The 19,243-nt window shown below is 35.0% G+C and overlaps 1 protein-coding gene across 1 annotated transcript in view; it reads right to left on the bottom strand.

Annotated features, from left to right (window-relative positions):
- LOC131525847 (oxysterol-binding protein-related protein 10) overlaps positions 1–18,322 on the bottom strand; it is a 42,348-nt gene extending 24,026 nt beyond the window's left edge. Inside the window, 4 exon segments of the mRNA XM_058753809.1 lie at positions 342–410; positions 1,396–1,475; positions 3,632–3,807; positions 17,932–18,322. Of these exon segments, the coding sequence (XP_058609792.1) occupies positions 342–410; positions 1,396–1,475; positions 3,632–3,807; positions 17,932–18,086 (480 nt within the window). The 5' untranslated portion in view covers positions 18,087–18,322.
- Positions 18,323–19,243: the final 921 nt, after the last annotated feature.

Raw genomic sequence — 19,243 nt, 5'->3', positions numbered from 1 at the left:
ATTCAGAAACAACTTTGTGAACCGAAAAACAAAAGTAGTATGTGTGTGCTGCTAATGCCCTCAGCAGTGACTCTAGATCCGTCTGGATCAATATGTGTGATATCAGTTACAGAGGAATCTGAGTGAGAGAGAAAGAAAGAGTCAGTGTTTCACAGGCAGAATCAAGTGTCTGTTCTTCACTGAATGAAGCTCTGTGATCATGCGCTGATGAGCAGTTACTACAGCACAGCATTAACAGAGACAGACCGGCACTATGTGCACAACTATCAAACACTTCAGGACATGAGACACGTAACATAACAAACACACATTAAACAAGAGAAAGTGTGTGTGTGTGTTACCTGTGCGTCCAATGTGTTCTGAGTTCGGTCCACACACAGATGCTCGTCACAATCTTTGAGTTTCCTCATCTGTGAACAACAACAGATCAGATTACGCCTTAGCAAAGAGCTCTCAAGATGACTTAAAATGATTTCAAATATGACAAATGCTAAAACAACTATCAAGATCTATCTTATTTTTTTTATATTTGTTCTTTTTTTATTTTTAACTGTTTCTTTGAAGAACGTGTTTCTTTCACGGTCTTGAAATACCTGGATTTCAATTTTATAAGCGTGATTTCTAGACCTGGAAAAGTCATTGAAATTATTACAACCTTAAAACTATATGGGCATTTTTATAATGAATACACATTTTACCAGTTATGCAAATATTTTTTTTTTATCAGAAACTGAATTATTTTAGGATTATCTAAGGTTTATTTTATTTCAAATAATGAAAATGTTTTAAGTAAGACATGGTTATAAATATTAATAATAGCCCTTAAGAATATTTTTGGAATCCTCAAATGTAATTGTTTTATTATAATTTTTTAATGATGTTTTTTATTTTTTTTTTATTTTTAGAAACTATTGCAGGACTTCCCATAGATTCAAATAAGTTTCAGGGCTTTGAATATTGTTGTGCACAGTGAGAGGCCTCGGAGCCAAAATGGCTGATCCACTGCCTTAGAAACTATATTAGTGAGCTTATCTCATAGACTTTAATTGTTTTTCTATCAGATTAGTGATCTTTTCTATCTCCTGACCTTAAAGACCCTCACAGAAAACCGTGCACATAATTAAATTTGCATAAAAGGCAGCAAATGGACCATTCATGAGTCTTTTCAATTAGTGACGGCACATTGAATGTCTTCAGGAGTCACTCATCATGATATTTCACTGTATTAGTGAGGATATTTGACCCTCACAAGTATACAGTATGCAAAACTTTACACACGCTACCCAAAATCTCTCAAATGCAAAAAACGGAATCTCCTAAAACACTTTCCCTGCTCTCCTCAAACATACTCCCCAATGTATGTGTGTGTGTGTGTGTGTGTGTGTTCGCACAGACCTTGGCACTGCTGTCGGAGTGGCGTCTGGTACACGCCTGTAGCTGCGTCATCCACAGCTGCTGTTCTGTAGCGTCCACCGCTGGGACAGAGGAATTATGGGAGGAAACATGAGAGATAGAGAGAGAGAGAGGGAGAGTAAATATGCAAAGTATTAATGCATTATAGTCACCATGGAAACAACTTAAAAGATGCATTCTATTATATCATGTTAGATAGGGACTGAAGTAAAACACCAAAATTGTCACTAAGCAGATAACTAACTAAACAAAGAAGTAACTAAAATGTAAACATAAAAGTAATACTATTTCAAACTCTAAATGAAAACTACAGTATAATAGTATCTCACTGATACTAAAATAACACACTGATCACAATGACTGCTGAGGGTCAGACGAGTGACTCCGCATCACTTCCACATTCAACAGGAAGTCAGACTATTCCTAGAGACAAAACAAGCACCAGTGAAGCAGAAATCAAGTGAGCTGAAATCAGCAAACTTCACTGAGCTTCAGCAGGGCATCAGCATCAGAGCCTGAATAAACCAGAAGCAGACGATTAATGGGAAACAGAGCAGCAGCCGCCCAAACATTAACAAAACATAACACACACACACACACACACACACACACACACACACACGTCTGGTTTGCTATCCTTGTGGGGATTCTCCATAGGCGTAATGCTTGTTCTACTGTACTGACCGTATATTCTATTGCCCTACACCTAAACCTACCCCTTACAGGAAACTTTCTGCATTTTTAGATTTTCAAAAAACTTAATTCTGTGTGATTTATTAGCTTGTTTACCCGTGGGGACCTCAATTTAGGTAAATAAATAAATACATTAAATATGTAATAAATTACTAATATTAATATGTAATAAATAAATGCATATGAAATGCATCAATATAAAATAAAAACACACTAATAATAAACAAATCAATATAAAATAAATCTAAGTAAATACATATAAATAAATAAAATTATACTAAATAAATAAATCTAAAATAAAAATGTTAAATATAATAAATAAATAAATATTTTTTAAGCTGGCAAGCTTTGATTTCATGTTGAATTTAAGATGACATGACCTGATTTTCATCATCAAGACCCTTGGTTTCATACCTTAGCCAAATCCTCACAACTGAGGACCACCTTGGACCAGCTAGTAGAATCCAGCTACTAAACCGCACAGTAAATACCCTTGAGATGGCAGCAGCGAGCAGATCCTCTGAGAGTCAATGTGGCAGATGTTCTTCCTCTCACTGTTTCTCAGTTATTGTTGCTCATAGAAATAGATGTTGTCTCTCATCAGAACATGCAGCACTACAGTCTTCATCAGAATCCATTTAATGCTCAATCTTATGAACGAATGCATCCTGGGTTGTTAAGAATGCTTCATCACGAATAAGCTTCACTCAGATCCACTCAGCATTAGCAATTTAAACAAGCTCCCACTTTAATTAGGTGATGAAGATGCTTCTGTAACGAGCAGGAGATGGACTGACTGCAATTAACAGATATGCTAATAAACAGAGTCATTCTCAGCAATAAACCTGATGACACCGACAGAACATTGGAAATATATGGAATTTATTCGGCTGGATTTTCAGCATCATTACTCCAGTCTTCAGTGTCACATGATCCTTCAGAAATCATTCTAATATACTGATTTGCTGCTCAAGAAACATTTCTCATTATTATCAATGTTGAAAACAGTTGTGCTGCTGAATATTTTTGCAGAAACCATGATAAACCATGATTTTTTTGGATTCTTTGTAGCATAGAAAGTTCAAAAGAACAGTATGAATTGGAAATAGAAATCTTTTCCAGTATTATAAATATCTGTCACTTTTTATTAATTTATTGCATCCTTGATGAATAAAAATATTAATTTCTTGGGGGAAAAAATCAAACCTTTGGTAATGGTAGTGTATGGAACTGACATCCAAATGGAAGTGAATCATCTGTTTAGTTCACAGTTTTTCTCCATATGGCTGGACAGGCTGAGAAACAGACTGAATGTCAGCGAGACTCTCAATACAAAAGCCTCCAGCACTACAGAGAGAAAATACTGAATAATTGTACAAACTTCTGCACGAAACATTAATTTTGTAAAGAGAGGCCGCTGGTTGCCGTGGTAACAGCCCAATACTGCTGCGTGAAACGAGTAACCTTTAGCTCATCGTCGCCCGAACCCACTGACCTGAGAGTCACGAGCGCGAGTGTAAAATACCTCTAAGTTTGAAGAGCTCCCCATTGGCCGAGCTGACGATGAACATGTGAGGCGCCTCGTCGCTCGCTGTCACAGACGCACCAATCAGAGGCAGGGATCCGCGGGGTTTCTGACTCCGCCCCTGCTCACTCACGAAATACTGCAGCTGACCCACATCAGGGTCCAACACGAAATACCTGCACACACACAGATCAACATCCATCACCATACATTCATACAGTCATGCATCACCACTGGAGTGAAGTGAGAAAGACTCTGTGTGTTGCATTGCACTGCAACGTTTGTCAAACATTAAATGATTTTATTTCTAAATACTAAATACAGAAATACTTTGACAGAACATGCAAAGCTGACAGTCCTGTGGTGTGGAAAGCTTCCTTTAAAAAAAAAAAAAAAAACCTTGTGAATGCCAGACTTACTTACAATACACTGAAAACAATAAGATACAAAAGAAACAAATATAAACAAATAAATATACAAACAAAAGACTAAATCCAAGCATTAATAAATACATGTAAACATAATTAAATCTAAACATAAATAAACCTTAACAAATAATTCTAAACATAAAAACAAATCTAAACAGATAAGTCAATCTAAGCATAAATAAATCAAAACATATATACATAAATCTAAACATAAATGCAAACATAAATCTATACATATTGGATTTATTATTGGATTTAGTTATTATTATTTATTGTAATTTTTTTTTTTCTCTCCCAAGTTTTTTTGCAGGCCTTTTAAAAAAAAAAGGGGGGGGGGGGTTCAGAGGGTCAGTTTGTTCTGTATATTTTGAAGAAGTAATTGTATACAATTGTGTATAACCCTTTCTATGCAAAAACAATAAAAATAATTATCCCAAAGAATTAAAATACATAACATATCAAATAAATATATTTTTGAAAATATAATATATATTTATGTTTATTTGTTTATTTTGCTTCTTTGCTTCTTCCACTAATTTGAGTAATCTGCAATATGTGTGTGTGTGTGCATGTATGTATGTATAGAGAGAGAGAGAGAGAGAGAGAGAGAGAGATTTGATTTCTGTTTCAGCTTTTACAAAAGGAACAAGTGTTTCATGTGACTGCTGAAATGTTTTGAATAGTTGTTTAGAAAACAATTTTATGTTTAGCAAATTATGTATGTGTGCATTTATAATTATTCTATTCTTTGTGTGATTTGTGATTTGATATTTTGTGTGTATTTTATGTAAAATAGTATATATTATACAGTGCCCTCCAAAAGTATTGGAACAGTGAAGACAAAATTGCTCTGTTGGCTGTGGAGTCAAGACATTTACAAATATGATTAAAAGATGAATATGAGACAAAACTACAGAATGTCACATTTTATTATTGGGTGATTCAACACATAGATGTTTTACCAGCTAAGAAGTTCAGCGCTTTTAGAGTTTCATCCCTCTATCTGATGTGAGCATAAGTATTGGAACAGTTGCCTCACAGGTCTTTCTCAGTGATCAGCTGTGTCCTGTTGCATTAATTCTTCAGATATTAAAATCAGGGAATGTGTCGTATCAGTTATATCCATTACTTCTGCATTCTGAATCTTGCATTCGATGATTTTGAGAGAAAAGCAAGCAATTTGGATGCTAAAAGAAAAGAGGAAGTCAATTAGAGCTCAAATCAAGAGTTTGGAAAGGACCAGCAACACCAGCAACCAACAACGACCTGATCGGCTGAGAAAACAACAGTAGTTGATGACAGACAAATCATAAAAGCTGTGAAAATGAATCCTAAAAGACGTGTCTGTAAAATCACCAACAACTTCCAGAAAGCTGGGGTGATGCTCTGACAATTTACTGTCCTCAGGAGACTTTGACACAGAATTACAGAGGCTTCACGGCAAGATACAAACCTCTGACCAGCACCAAAAATAGAAAGGCAAGATTAGAGTTTGCAAAAAAGCACAAAGGTGAGACAGAAGAGTTTTGGAACTGTGTTTATGGACCGATGAGACAAAGATGAACCGTGATGAAAAATGTGGAGAAGAAAAGGGAACTGCAATGATCCCAAGCATACAGCCTCATCTGTAAAGCATGGTGGAGGTGGTGTCATGGCATGGGCATGCATGGCTGCCTCTCAACTTTACTGATGACTTAATGTATGATGACAGTAGCAGAATGAATCTGGAAGGGTACAAAACCATCTTGCCTACCGATATTCAAGAAAATGCCACCAGATTCATTGGGAAGTGCTTCACATTGCATCAGGACAATGACCCAAAACACCTGCCAGTTCAGTCAAGGAGTTTATAAGGGCAAAGAAATGGAAAGTCTTAGACTGCCCAAGTCAATCTCCAGATTTAAATCCGATTGAACATGAATTTCACCAGCTGAAGAGGAGAGTAAAGGCAGAAACTCCCCAAAACAAGCAACAATTGGAAATGGCTGCATTAAAGGCTGGGAAAAGTATTTTAAAGGATGAGACCAAGAGTCTGGTGATGTCTATGGGTCCCAGACTCACTGCTGTGATTGTGCGCAAGGGATCTGCAACTAAATAATAGCTTTTAATCTTTTATATCTGCCTTATGTTCAACTGTCCCAATACTTATGCTCACATCAATGAGTGGGATGAACTCTAAAAGTGCTGTTCTTTTTATTTGGTAAAACATGTATGTGTTGAAACGGCTAATAATAAAATGTGACATTCTGTAGTTTTGTCTCATATTCATCTTTTCATCATATTTGCAAATGTCTTGACTTCACAGCCAACAGAACAATTTTGTCTTCACTGTTCCAATACTTTTGGAGGGCACTGTATATAATCTCCAAAAACCCAAAAGTATGAATGTGAGTGTAGAGCAGAACAGAATCAGAGTCTGGACACATTGATTAATAATTTCATCAACAGACCGAGATTAACAGAAGAACAATGAAAGAGAATCAGACAGAGAGAGTTTGACTTGAAGATCTGCATATGACTGCTGAGCTCAGATGATGGTTTATATGTGATGACTCTCATTCAATCCCACGATCTCTCTGGCCAGAGGCCACGGCTCCAATCACCCGCTCAGACAATTAGAGGATGTAAATGAGAGTGAAAGTCCCAGCTCAGCTCTCTGTGTGATTAAACCGTATGAGAAAGTGCACATAACAGCAGCTGAACCACAGAAAAGCACCGATTCACAGCTCCAGCCTGTTCTTACAAACAAACCTGGAAAACAGTTCCTTCAACGATTCATTTCTCATCCTGTAAAGTAACTGCAGAAGTTGTTTAGATTTTGTATTTGTATTTGTTTTAGCCTTGCTTTCTGGTGATTTTATGATGGTGTTTTTCACCATGTACGACATAGAAACTTCCACTAAAAATACAATAAACCACACTATTATGAGTAATGAATATATGTAAAAATGAATGTGAACATAATATTTGGGTATTATTCTCAACCCAAAGTAAACATTAGTAACTGTTTTTTAGCAATCTTCAATCCCAAATATGCGGTTAAAATTAAGATAAAATTAAAGTGCAATATTTCCAAAAAGAAAATCTTTGGTTTTAGAATGCACACAAAATAAAATATATTTAATATTAATATACAGGTTTTTGACACAAGTTTTATTTTTGGAAAATAAAATAAAGAAATAAAGCAAGAAAAGGAAATAAAGAAAATAAATTAAATGAATGAATGAAGAAAAAGTAGAAAGAAAATTAGAAATTGTAGAAATTGTCAGTCCCTCACATGCTATTCATAAATAAATGAAATAAATTTTTTAAAATATTTTTGTTTAAGAATGCATGCACAATTAGCACATATTTAATGTAATTGTGTACATATTGCATATACAATTTTTGTAATTTTCTTTTTTCTTAAATAAAACAGAAAGCAAGCAAGCATGTGCGAGAGAGTGTGTTGCAGTGAGGATGTTGTTGTGTGCGTGTCTGTGTGTTTCTCTCTGAAGCGGATCGATGACTCTCTCTGATCACAGCAACAGCAGCATTGACCAGGAAAAAACTTCAATAACCACACAAACACACACACACACACACACACACACACACGTTTGACATTTGTTTTGACATGTTTAGTAAAAGTGAAGCACATGGATCTTAGTGACAGGCTCATTTTTCCACATGCATTATGAATGTGTTTCTAGTGTATTCACCAAACCCCAGTGTGCTGCTCGCTGTCTACACACAGTAGGCCAGTGCTTTCTAAAGCAGCATCCTCTCACCCTCATCTGGAGAACTGACTGCTTTAAAACAATCAATAAAGCTTTGGAAATAATGGAAAAAGACAAAACAAACTGCACTTTGCAACATAATCACAGCTCAAAAAAACCTGCACTGTAATGCATCATATACTGTACATGCATTTGCTGTATATCCAGCTCAGAAATGTACAGTATTTTTGTTGCAAGTTGCTACATTTTTAGATGATTTTATAGCCTGTGTTGAATTAAAATCATGCCAAACTTCCTTATTTTGGCACACAAGTAAGCAGATATGATCTGATCAGGCACAAGTAAAAACCCCATTCATTTTCGCCACACAGAAAATTTCATATAAACAACCTTTATAAATTATTTGCTTTTTAGTGATTTCCATTATTCCATATTAAAATATATATGTTACATTGATTCAGTAATGTCATTTGAAATGCTTTATTTGAAACAAGTAAATGTTTTCTTCCCTCTAGTTAATGTTTGTAATGTGATTGATCTCAAGGCTGTTTGGTTTGGTTTGTGCTTAAGTATTCTTTATTGAGAAAATGAGTGGAGAAAATACTTTCAGAAGTGTTCTACTGGTCCACGTGGCACCTTTTAGTTTTTGAAGTATAAATTACATTTGAACATGCAGCTGTATAGTAGGCCTTTTAAAACGGAGGCAAAGAAAAGTTACACTTCATAATATAGATGATGAAATTAGAGTGAACATTTGAGTCCATTCTCTCTGAGGTTTCTATCCTTGCTGCTCTTTATCTCATAGACGAAGCCTTCAGGCACCAAACATTTCAAAATGTGCTCTGACCCCAAATCAGACCCTTTCAAGACCATGTAATCATGTTCACAGAGACATAAAAGAGCAGCTCTGATCCTGAAATAGAGGAGGACGTTGATTTACCATCACTGAAGCAAACAAACACGGTAAAAACGTGCTTCATTCGTCATATGAGCATTATTCAGTAATCAGATGTGTGGCCTAGTTACACAGACACTCGCAGCACTGGAATAACTTCATATCTGTAAATCATTCACTTTTATAGATGTTGTTCTTCCAGAGAGACGCTTTCAAGTCCAGTACGACACCACAAACCGTTTTCCCACTGACAAAGCAATGATCAGTCTATAATTTAATGGTAGATTTATTTTAACAAAAAATCCAGAAAAACGCATTTTTAAAAAGTTATAAATTGATTAGCATTTTAATGACTGAAATAAGTATTTGACCCTTTCACAAAACATGACTTAGTACTCGGTGGCAGAACCCTTGTTGGTAATCACAGAGGTCAGACGTTTCTTGTACACTGTAAAACCCAACAGTTAGGGTAACTCAAACTGATTGAGTAAACCGATTGCCTTAAAAACCTGACAAGTTAGGGTAACTCAAACAGTTTGATGAAACTTATTGTCTTAAAACATTTAAGTTTTTTAAAACTAATAGTTATGAGTACTCTGAACTTATTTCAGCTGAGTTCACTAAATAAGATATATGCCCAACAAGTCACGGTAACTCAAACCGTTTGAATAAACCGATTGCTTTAAAAACCCAAGTTAGGATAACTCAAACCATTTGATGAAACTTATTGCCTTAAAACATTTAAGTTTTTAAATCTAACAATTATGAGTGCACTGAACTTATTTCAGTTGAGTTCACTAAAATAAGATATACATTGCAGTTAAGTAATTAAGTGATTAATTAAGTGCTGATTGAGCATTAGTGATGAACACCTGCTGTTAACAAACAGAATCACTGACAGAAAGAGAAACTCAAGAACAACAGCTGACTTCAGCCATAACCTTAGATGAAATCAACTGAAATAAAATACATTAAATCTCAAGATCTGATTAAACAACCCCACAAACAGCATCACCAGCTCCACTTATTAATAACCAGACTGACTTTATTTCTGTCAGACATCTACAGAAGATCTTACTGAGAATTAACTAAGGTTTAGATGTTGATTTATTTTCATTTGAAGTAACCATGTTAGAGATCAGTGTCTGCTTTAGTTGGGCTCTTGACCCTTGACTTCTGTGTTGGTTGTTTTGTTTTCTCTTTTTCTCTGGTTGTTGTAATCATGTGTTCTTCGAACATATTTGTTATAACTCAAAAGCCCAGAGGAAATGATCAGTAGTTGGTTGTTATATGTTTATAATGACAATTATCTATTAGTGAGCTGATCTCATAGAGATTGAACATAGACTCATTGTGTGTCTAATCTCTGATTGAATGAACATATTGATTCTAGTGAAAGCGATTCTAAAAGCCACTGGTTCTGTCACAGTCAGTTAATATAAAGGACTTTCCAAACACTTTGTCCACAAAAAGTTTTCATCTATGGCAGTAACGAGACTCACGCAGACATCAACAATCAGCTTGTGAACCTCAACAATGGTGACCATTAAAAAAAAAATAAAAAAATAAAAAATCATGCAGCAAAATTATTATTATTTTTTTTAATGGTCACCATTGTTGAGGTTCGTAAGCTGATTCTTGATGTCTGTGTGAGTCTAATTGCTTCCGTAAATTAAATTTTTTTGTGGACAAACTGTTTAGAAAATCCTTTATATTAACTGACTGTCACAGAACCAGTGGCTTTTAGAATCGCTTTCACTAGAATCAACACATTCATTTGACCAGAGATTAGATACATAACAACCAACTACTGATCATTTCCTCTGGGCTTTTGAGTTGTAACAAATATGTTCGAAAAACACATGGTTACAACAACCAGAGAAAAAGAGGAGGAAAAAAACTACTAACACAGAAGTCAAGGCTCAAGAGCCCAACTAAAGCAGACACTGATCTCTAACACGGTTACTTCAAATGAAAATAAATCAACATCTAAACCTTAGTTAATTCTCAATAAGATCTTCTGTAGATGTCTGGCAGAAATAAAGTCAGTCTGGTTATTAATAAGTGGAGCTGGTGATGCTGTTTGTGGGGTTGTTTAATCATATTTTGAGATTTAATGTATTTTATTTCAGTTGATTTCATCTAAGCATGTGTCTAAAGTCAGTTGTTGTTCTTGAGTTTCTCTTCCTGTCAGTGATTCTGTTTGTTAACAGCAGGTGTTCATCACTAATGCTCAATCAGCACTTAATTAGTCACTTAATTACTTAACTGCAATGTATATCTTATTTTAGTGAACTCAACTGAAATAAGTTCAGAGTACTCATCACTATTAGTTTTAAGAAACTTAAATGTTTTAAGGCAATCAGTTTCCTCAAACTTTTGAGTTACCCTAACTTGTTGGGTTTTACAGTGTAGTTGGCCACCAGGTTTGCACACATCTCAGGAGGGATTTTGTCCCACTCCTCTTTGCAGATCCTCTCCAAGTCATTAAGGTTTTGAGGCTGATGTTTAGCAGTTCGAACCTTCAGCTCCTTCCACAGGTTTTCTATGGGATTAAGGTCTGGAGACTGGCTCTAGGCCACTCCAGGACCTTAATGTGCTTCTTCTTGAGCCACTCCTTTGTTGCTTTGGCCATGTGTTTTAGGTCACTGTCATGCTTGAATACCCATCCATGACCCATTTTCAATGCCCTGGCCCTGACGGTACATGGCCCCGTCCATCGTCCCTTTGATGTGGCGCAGTTGTCCTGTCCCCTTAGCAGAAAAACACCCCCAAAGCATAATGTTTCCACCTCCATGTTTGACGGTGGGGATGGTGTTCTTGGGGTCATAGGCAGCATTCCTCCTCCTCCAAACACGGCGAGTTGAGTTGATGCCAAAGAGCTGGATTTTGGTTTCATCTGACCACAACACTTTCACGCAGTTCTCCTCTGAATCATTGGCAAGCTTCAGACGGGCTGTACATGTGCTTTCTTGAGCAGGGGACCCTGCAGGATTTCAGTCCTTCACGGTGTAATCTATTACCAATTGTTTTCTTGGTGACTAGGTCCCAGTTGCCTTGAGATCATTGACAAGATCCTCCCGTGTAGTTCTGTGCTGATTCCTCACCGTTCTCTTGATCACTGAAACTCCACGAGGTGAGATCTTGCATGGAGCCCCAGACCGAGGGAGATTGACAATTATTTTGTGTTTCTTCCATTTGTGAATAATCGCACCAACTGTTGTCACCTTCTCACCAAGCTGCTTGGTGATGGTCTTGTAGCCCATTCCAGCCTTGTGTAGGTCTACAAACTTGTCCCTGACATCCTTGGACAGCTCTTTGGTGTTGGCCATGGTGGAGAGTTTGGAATCTGATTGATTGATTGCTTCTGTAGACAGGTGTCTTTTATACAGATAACAAACTGATTAGGAGCACTCCCTTTAAGAGACTGCTCCTAATCTCAGCTCCTTACCTGTATAAAAGACACCTGGGAGCCAGAAATCTTGCTGATTGATAGGGGATTGAATACTTATTTGACTCATTAAAATGCAAATCAATTTATAACTTTTTTAAAATGCATTTTTCTGGATTTTTTTGTTGTCATTCTGTCTCTCACTGTTCAAATAAACCTAGCATTAAAATGATAGACTGATCATTTCTTTGTCAGCAGGGGATCAAATAATTTTTTCCCCCACTGTAATTAATATATATATATTGGATATATCGAGGAAACCGCAGAGACATGTGCCGATGATGGAGGAGGTCAGAGGTCAGGATGCTAACCCAACCTCCCCATCTGACTCTGTCTGTGTCTGTTAAAAACGCTTTGATCTGACTCTGTGTCACTGACTTCCTGTATAATATCACAGCTCTGTGTCATTTTTGCATAATCTTCATTTCCAGATTTCTCGCATCAAAATGTATCATTAAGAGCAGGAAAGCAGCAGTGCGTTCTATGCCACGTGTTGCAGGCGTCCTCGACCATCACACCAGACTGTCAAATACAGGAAAGAGAGAATGAAGAGACACTCACATTGACAAATATTAACAAAATTAGTCTAAAAGGTGAAAGATTTATTAAAGCCATCAATCTACTGGTAAGATTTTGTATTGTTTTTTTTTTTTAAATAGTTTTGTTTGCGCACCAAGGCTGTATTTATTTGATCAAAATACATTAAAAACAGTAAGTTAAGTCAAATAATGCCACAATGCGTCTTAATGATCCTATAAAATGTGCTTTGCTTTATGTAAATTATAATTTCTTTATTTTGATTTTGGGGTGAATTGTGACCTGTAACCATAAAAAAAAAAAACATTTTCGTTACTTGAAATAAAATAAAACTAATATTGTGAAATATTATTAAATTTTAAAATAGCTGTTCTCTGTGTCTGTATATTGTAAAATGTAATTTATTCCGGTGATGAAATCTGAATTTTCAGCATCATTACTCAAGTCTTCAGTGTCACATGATCCTTCAGAAATCATTTTAATATGCTGATTTGCTGCTCAAGAAACATTTTTTATTATTATTATCAATGTTGAAAACAGTTGTGCTGCTTCATACTTTTGTGGAAACAAGTGATACATTTGTTCACGATTCTTCAATGAATACAAAGTTAAAAAGAACAGCATTTATTTTAAATAGAAATCTACATTGCATTCAATATAATGTTCATGTAAATTATATTAAAAATATTAAAAAATGTATATTACAATATCACTTTTAATCAATTTAATGCATTCTTGCTGAATAAAAATATTAATTTATTTCAAAACAATAATAATAATAATAAAAGTTGCATTTTGCCATAAACTTTTGAATAGTGTGTAAGTTTTGCTTAAAGATGTTTCCTGACACATTATTTAGTGCTGGTGTATAATAAAGCAATGACAACACAAATTTGTGTTATGTGCGTGCAAAACAAATGAATCTTGTTAAGAGAAAGATTCACAAACTAATGATTTATGGGTTTAAATCAGTCTAATGAAATTGTGGAAAGCATTAGAGCAGTAACTGGATTAACATTTACTGACTCGTCTACTGAATGTTTAGTAGTTAAAGAGACACTCTCACTAAAGAGCTCTGTTGTGATATGTGATATTTTCAATTTAAAAATAGAATGTAAAAAAAAAAAAACTTCTGTTGTTTTGAATTCTGCAGGAAACACTTTGATGGAAAACAGTGAAGTGAGTCAGTACTGCAAAAGAAAACGCAGCGACACAAACACGTCAAGAATTGTCGCCCACGGCACAGTAACACCTGTGAGTTTCACCGTTCCTCAATCAGCACAAATAACACAGAAATAAAACCACAGGTACACTTCAGTTTCTGCTTTTCCCTGACCCTTGAACTTCACATTTTCCATGCTTCAAACATCTGTTCACTGAGAAGAATTCAGTCACACAAAGATGTGTCCTAGCAATCTGAGAAAGGTCATAATCCCAGAGTGGAGTTACATTTCTATTCTTCAGCCTGGTTTTTCCAGTCCACCTATTAAACCTGGTAAAAGAGTTACAAAATAAAAAATATACTGTATACTGTAGTACTGACTGACAACATAATGAACAGCTTCTACAGCCTCATTTTCATTCACCTCAAATTAAATATTTAATCTAATTTCCATAGAGCAGAAATGGCTTTTGTAAGTGTGTGAGCTGGAAAAGTTTATGGCGTATCATAACTGATAAATGAGGTGTTATATTATTGATATTTTAGACAGTGATCTCTCTCATCGGTAATTAGCCTGCTCTTTCGATTAATCATTCCCTAAAAAATGTATGTTTGCATCTCAGCAAACCAACAACAGCAGCCTTGAAAACGCCTCGAGAACACGTGTAGGGCATATTTCAACAACTGAAAGAAAGAAAGATAGAATTAACAATGTTTTTAGGACCATTGTGATTGTTGGACTTATATTATCACATTATTTTCAAGACAGTTAAGCAGATTTAAATGCCAAATTATCATTACTGTGATGCAAAAGTAATAAACTACTAGTTATGTATACATAATAGTAATAGCTAGTACATAACACATGTACATAATTTAATTATGGTTATTTATTAAATAATATATAAATTATATATAATATTATATTATTATAGTAAATATTGAGAAAAAAAATAAAGTAATAAATAATTCCACAATGCATCTTAACAGTCCTAAAAAAATGAGCTTTTCTTTATTTAATTATTTTATGAATTATATATATATATAAATGTGAGGGTTATTATAGTTAACATTAAAACATAGTCATTATTTTGAATAAATAATTTTATTAAATAGCTTCTTTTTTATTCCAGTTTGTTTTCAAGATTTAAATTTAAATTTGATTTAACCTGATGTTCTAAAAAAGTAAATCTAAAACTGAAATAAACATTAATACAAATTATAGACGTGTTTTTAAAAAGTACTAAAAATGACAAAAAAAACAACATTTTCACTAAAAATGGGAAGTATAAAAATAAAAACTTAAAAATTTAAAAAATAAAAAATATGATATTATCTCAACGATACTAAAATAATATTGCATGTAAGAGGTGTTTAAGTAACTCTAGACAGGGTATTTATGATCTGAAACATACAACTGAATTAAATGTTATAAACAACCACTGAGATCAAGGACAGAAAAACACAATGGATGAATAACACACATCTGATATATTCATACTATATTTACTTTCACTCTCCTGACAACAACAACAAGAAAAGCTGCTTGAGTCACGTCCACCAGCTCAGAGACTGACAGTCCTGCTGAACACGGAGAAACAAGCGCTGAGCGTGTGTGTGTGTGTGTGTGACTGAACTCAGAAACATTACATTGTCACCATCCAAATGTCAACATATGTTCTCATCTCCTCCTGAGCCATGGAATGAATAACTCTGCATACAGGACAGAAAAATCACAAATGAGATCTCTTTAATATCTCAATTAGTTCTCCTAGACAGAAGGAGCTTAAACGAAGAGCAGAATGTCACTGAATTTGGCATAATGAATCAAATCTTTTGGCATAATAAATCAAAAGGATGGCTGTAGCATACATCAATTTCAAATCATGATATGAATTAGAGTCACTACTTATTAAACTGCAAACTGACTGCTATTTAAATATGTAATCAGCTTGTTCTGTGTGTCTATATTACGACGGGAGACCACATAAACTTCACCTCTAGTTAAATTAATTTAGTTAAACATTTTCACTATTTTCATTTTTTGTTTTTTTCCCGCCAAAATAGAAGTCAAAGTTCAATTAACCCGAAGTTATGATGGAATTATATTACTATTGTACATTCAAATGTACTTCTCAAAGTAATCAATAATAATAACAACAGCATTATTATTTTAGATTATTAGTATTGATAATAATATTTGTATAATAATAAATACAACAGGTTGCACAGTACATGTACTTACAATGTACTCACCTACATGGGGTTAGGGTTTGGTTTAGGGGTATAGTTTCAGGGTTAGTACCTAGTTATTACTCAGTTATTGTAATAATTATAACAAGTAGATAGTATGTACATGTGGAACAGGACTGTAAAATAAAGTGCTACCAAATAACAATTCTTATTGTTAATTATTTATATAATTGTTAATTATGATTTATAAAGGAATATAATAATGCAGATATTTTAACATCCAAGTTCTGTTGTGCATTGCTACCATTGTAAAAAATAAAGAAAGAAATAAAACGCAATGTTTTATTGTAAATTAAATCACTATATTTTCATTTCATTACATTTTAAAAGATTTTTTTTATATATCATCAAACCATTAAAACAGAATCTAGAAAAATTTACATGGAAAAGACGGAATTTGGGAAGAAAATAAAATGGATTTTATAGGGCCCTAAATATGATGTTTACATTTTTCGTAACTGAGGTCCTGATCTTTAAAAGAGTAACGTCTGAGCAATATAATTTTCCTCTAGATTCTAGCTCATAATCTCAGTCTCATAACAGACGGTCCAGTCTCTGCAGATGAACTCTACTGAGTCTGGATGTCACCATCAGCAGAGAATCTGATCTGAATATCAAAGCTCGTCCCACAGACACACACAGGTCAGAACGTCCTAAAACACGCACATTTGCACAATCCTCTTCACGAAACGCAGCCTGAAATAGAGCTTGTGTGTGAAGAAACTTATTTCCGCCTGCGCTGTTTTACAACTTACAGATGGACTGTGTTTAAAGTACAAAGATCAGATTCTCAACTAGATAACATGTGTGTGCATTTATTTATTAAACTGGTTCCTGATCGCTTGTGTAATTATTCCTGAATATCAGTTCATCTCAGAATCTCTTGTGAAACGAGCAACAAGTCTGAACCAACCTCAAGTGTTTGTTCAATGACTAACATATCAGGATGACTTCAGCTTTAACTCAACAAATACAAAAACACATTTTTAACATTCGAATGTTTCGCTTTAACACTAAAAACACAAAAACAAACATGTGGCATCAATATGGGGGACTATGAGGAAGTTTTATGATGATGCAACACTTTAGTAATGAAGGAAATTAGGAAATTTAGTCACATTATGCCAGAATACACAGCAGATATGAGAATCACAACCACAAAATAAGAGCAATACATGAGTTCAAAAGCCAGAAATTGTGTGAAATCGTGCATACCTTATCTTATTTCTGACTATAATTAATCTAAAAAATTTTCTAACTGTTTTTCCAAGCTATCTAATTATTAGTTTATATATTGTCAATTTTTCTTTTATGCCAAATATCATTAGGAAATATCATGCTCCATGGATAGCATAAATTTCCTACCGTAAATATACGTAATTTCTGATTAGTAATATGCATTGCTAAAAATTTGTGTGATTTTCTCAATATTTTGATTTTTTTTTTTTTGCACCCTGAGATTCCAGATTTTCAAATAGCTGTCTCTCTGCCAAATATTGTCCTATCATAACAAACCATACATCAATGGAAAGCTTATTTATTCAAGGTCGAGGGTCATATAAGTAGCCTACAGAAGTATCTTATATGTTATAGCCTATATAATGAACTAATGAACTAATATAGTATCTAATGAACTATCATAACTGAATAACTAACCTAAATTTAACTAAAAAAGGCAAATGACAAACAAAAAAAATCTTAAATAAATCATATTTAGGTCTAAAATGCAGTTAATGTCACACGTAACTTATTGTGGTAATATGTCATAACCTCGGACAGCGGCCACGAGTTGAGCTCGGTCAATGTAAACTTCATCACGCTCTCGGTCGTGTTCGGTTGTGTTTGGTTGTGTTACCTGTTCTGCCAGCCCTGGATGAGGTTGGTGTATTTGCTCAGCACTCCTTCTATCCTGCGCGTGCGTCCGCGCTGCAGCGGCGCGATGTTCCCCACCGGAGACGCGCCGAACCCGAGCGAGGCCGCGGGCTGCGACGAACACAGCGGCTTTTCCATCGCGGTCCGGATCCAGATCTAAATCATGACCGGAGAGCTGGAACCCGTTTCCACCGCGCTGCGCTTCCGCTTCCCTCTGCCCGATGCCATATTCCCCCGGAGCGCGTCTCTCTCGCTGCTCTTTCCAGCGTGTTTCTGTTGGGAATCTGAGACACTCCCTCCTTCCAACCCGGATATTACAAACGCATCCGAACGAACTCTGCCGTCCGTGAGCGCGACGCGTGCGTAACGCGTAGCCTTTTCACTGAATCTTAAATCTCTCTCTCTCTCTCTCTCTCTGTGTGTGTGTGTGTGTGTGTCGTGATGCATCATCTGCTTGGACTATAATGTTCTGTAGATAGCGCTGAGCATCTCTACATTTTGGGTTATTTTGCCTGTATGGACAGCAGAACCCTTTTTATTTTCTATGAAGTACAAGACTTTGTTATAAAAATGAAGGATCTTTATATCATTGGTTCTCAACTGGTTCAGTATCTCAAATTTGACATTGCACTTGAAGTGGCGGCCAAAGAAACTGTTTCTGAAACGCAATGTCTTTACAACCAGACATTGAAATGTATTTAATTTGGCCATGAACTGCATAATAAAATTCAATTTTCTAAATGGATAAACATTGGCTAAGGTGGTTTATAGAGTTAAACCTTTAAAAAAGGGTTCATGCTCTTATAGCCAACTATAATTTACAGCAACTTCTTTGTTGCAAGTGAACTTGTATTTATTTAATATATTCTGGGTCATATTTTCTTTTAGCATGTGTACTTTTATATTCATGCAAATTGTCCATTTATGCCTTGTTTAGATGAATGCTCTCTAAAATATCAGTTTGACTGGACGCGTTGCCTTTGATGTCAACAACAAAATGTATGGGAAGTTTTCATGGCCTCCCTTTAAGTTTAAATTTATATACATATTAATACACACACACACATATAAAGTATGCATAATTTTACAGTTCATTTTATTTTATTAGTTGCATTTAACATTTATTTTTTCTCTACTGTCTGTGACCCATCATAACAATCTATTTTCGGGACTAAATATGTTTTTGCAGGCCAAAAAAGCTGTATAAATAATGTTTCTTTATAACGTTTATTATTATTAAGGACCAGATAACTCGAATGCATGTTCTGGATTGTTGTGCATGTTTTTATCAGCTG

This window comes from Onychostoma macrolepis, chromosome 19, assembly GCF_012432095.1.
Source record: "Onychostoma macrolepis isolate SWU-2019 chromosome 19, ASM1243209v1, whole genome shotgun sequence".
NCBI lineage: Eukaryota > Metazoa > Chordata > Actinopteri > Cypriniformes > Cyprinidae > Onychostoma > Onychostoma macrolepis.
Note: the sequence above shows the minus strand (reverse complement) of the source record. Positions and strands in the feature narration are given on the sequence as shown.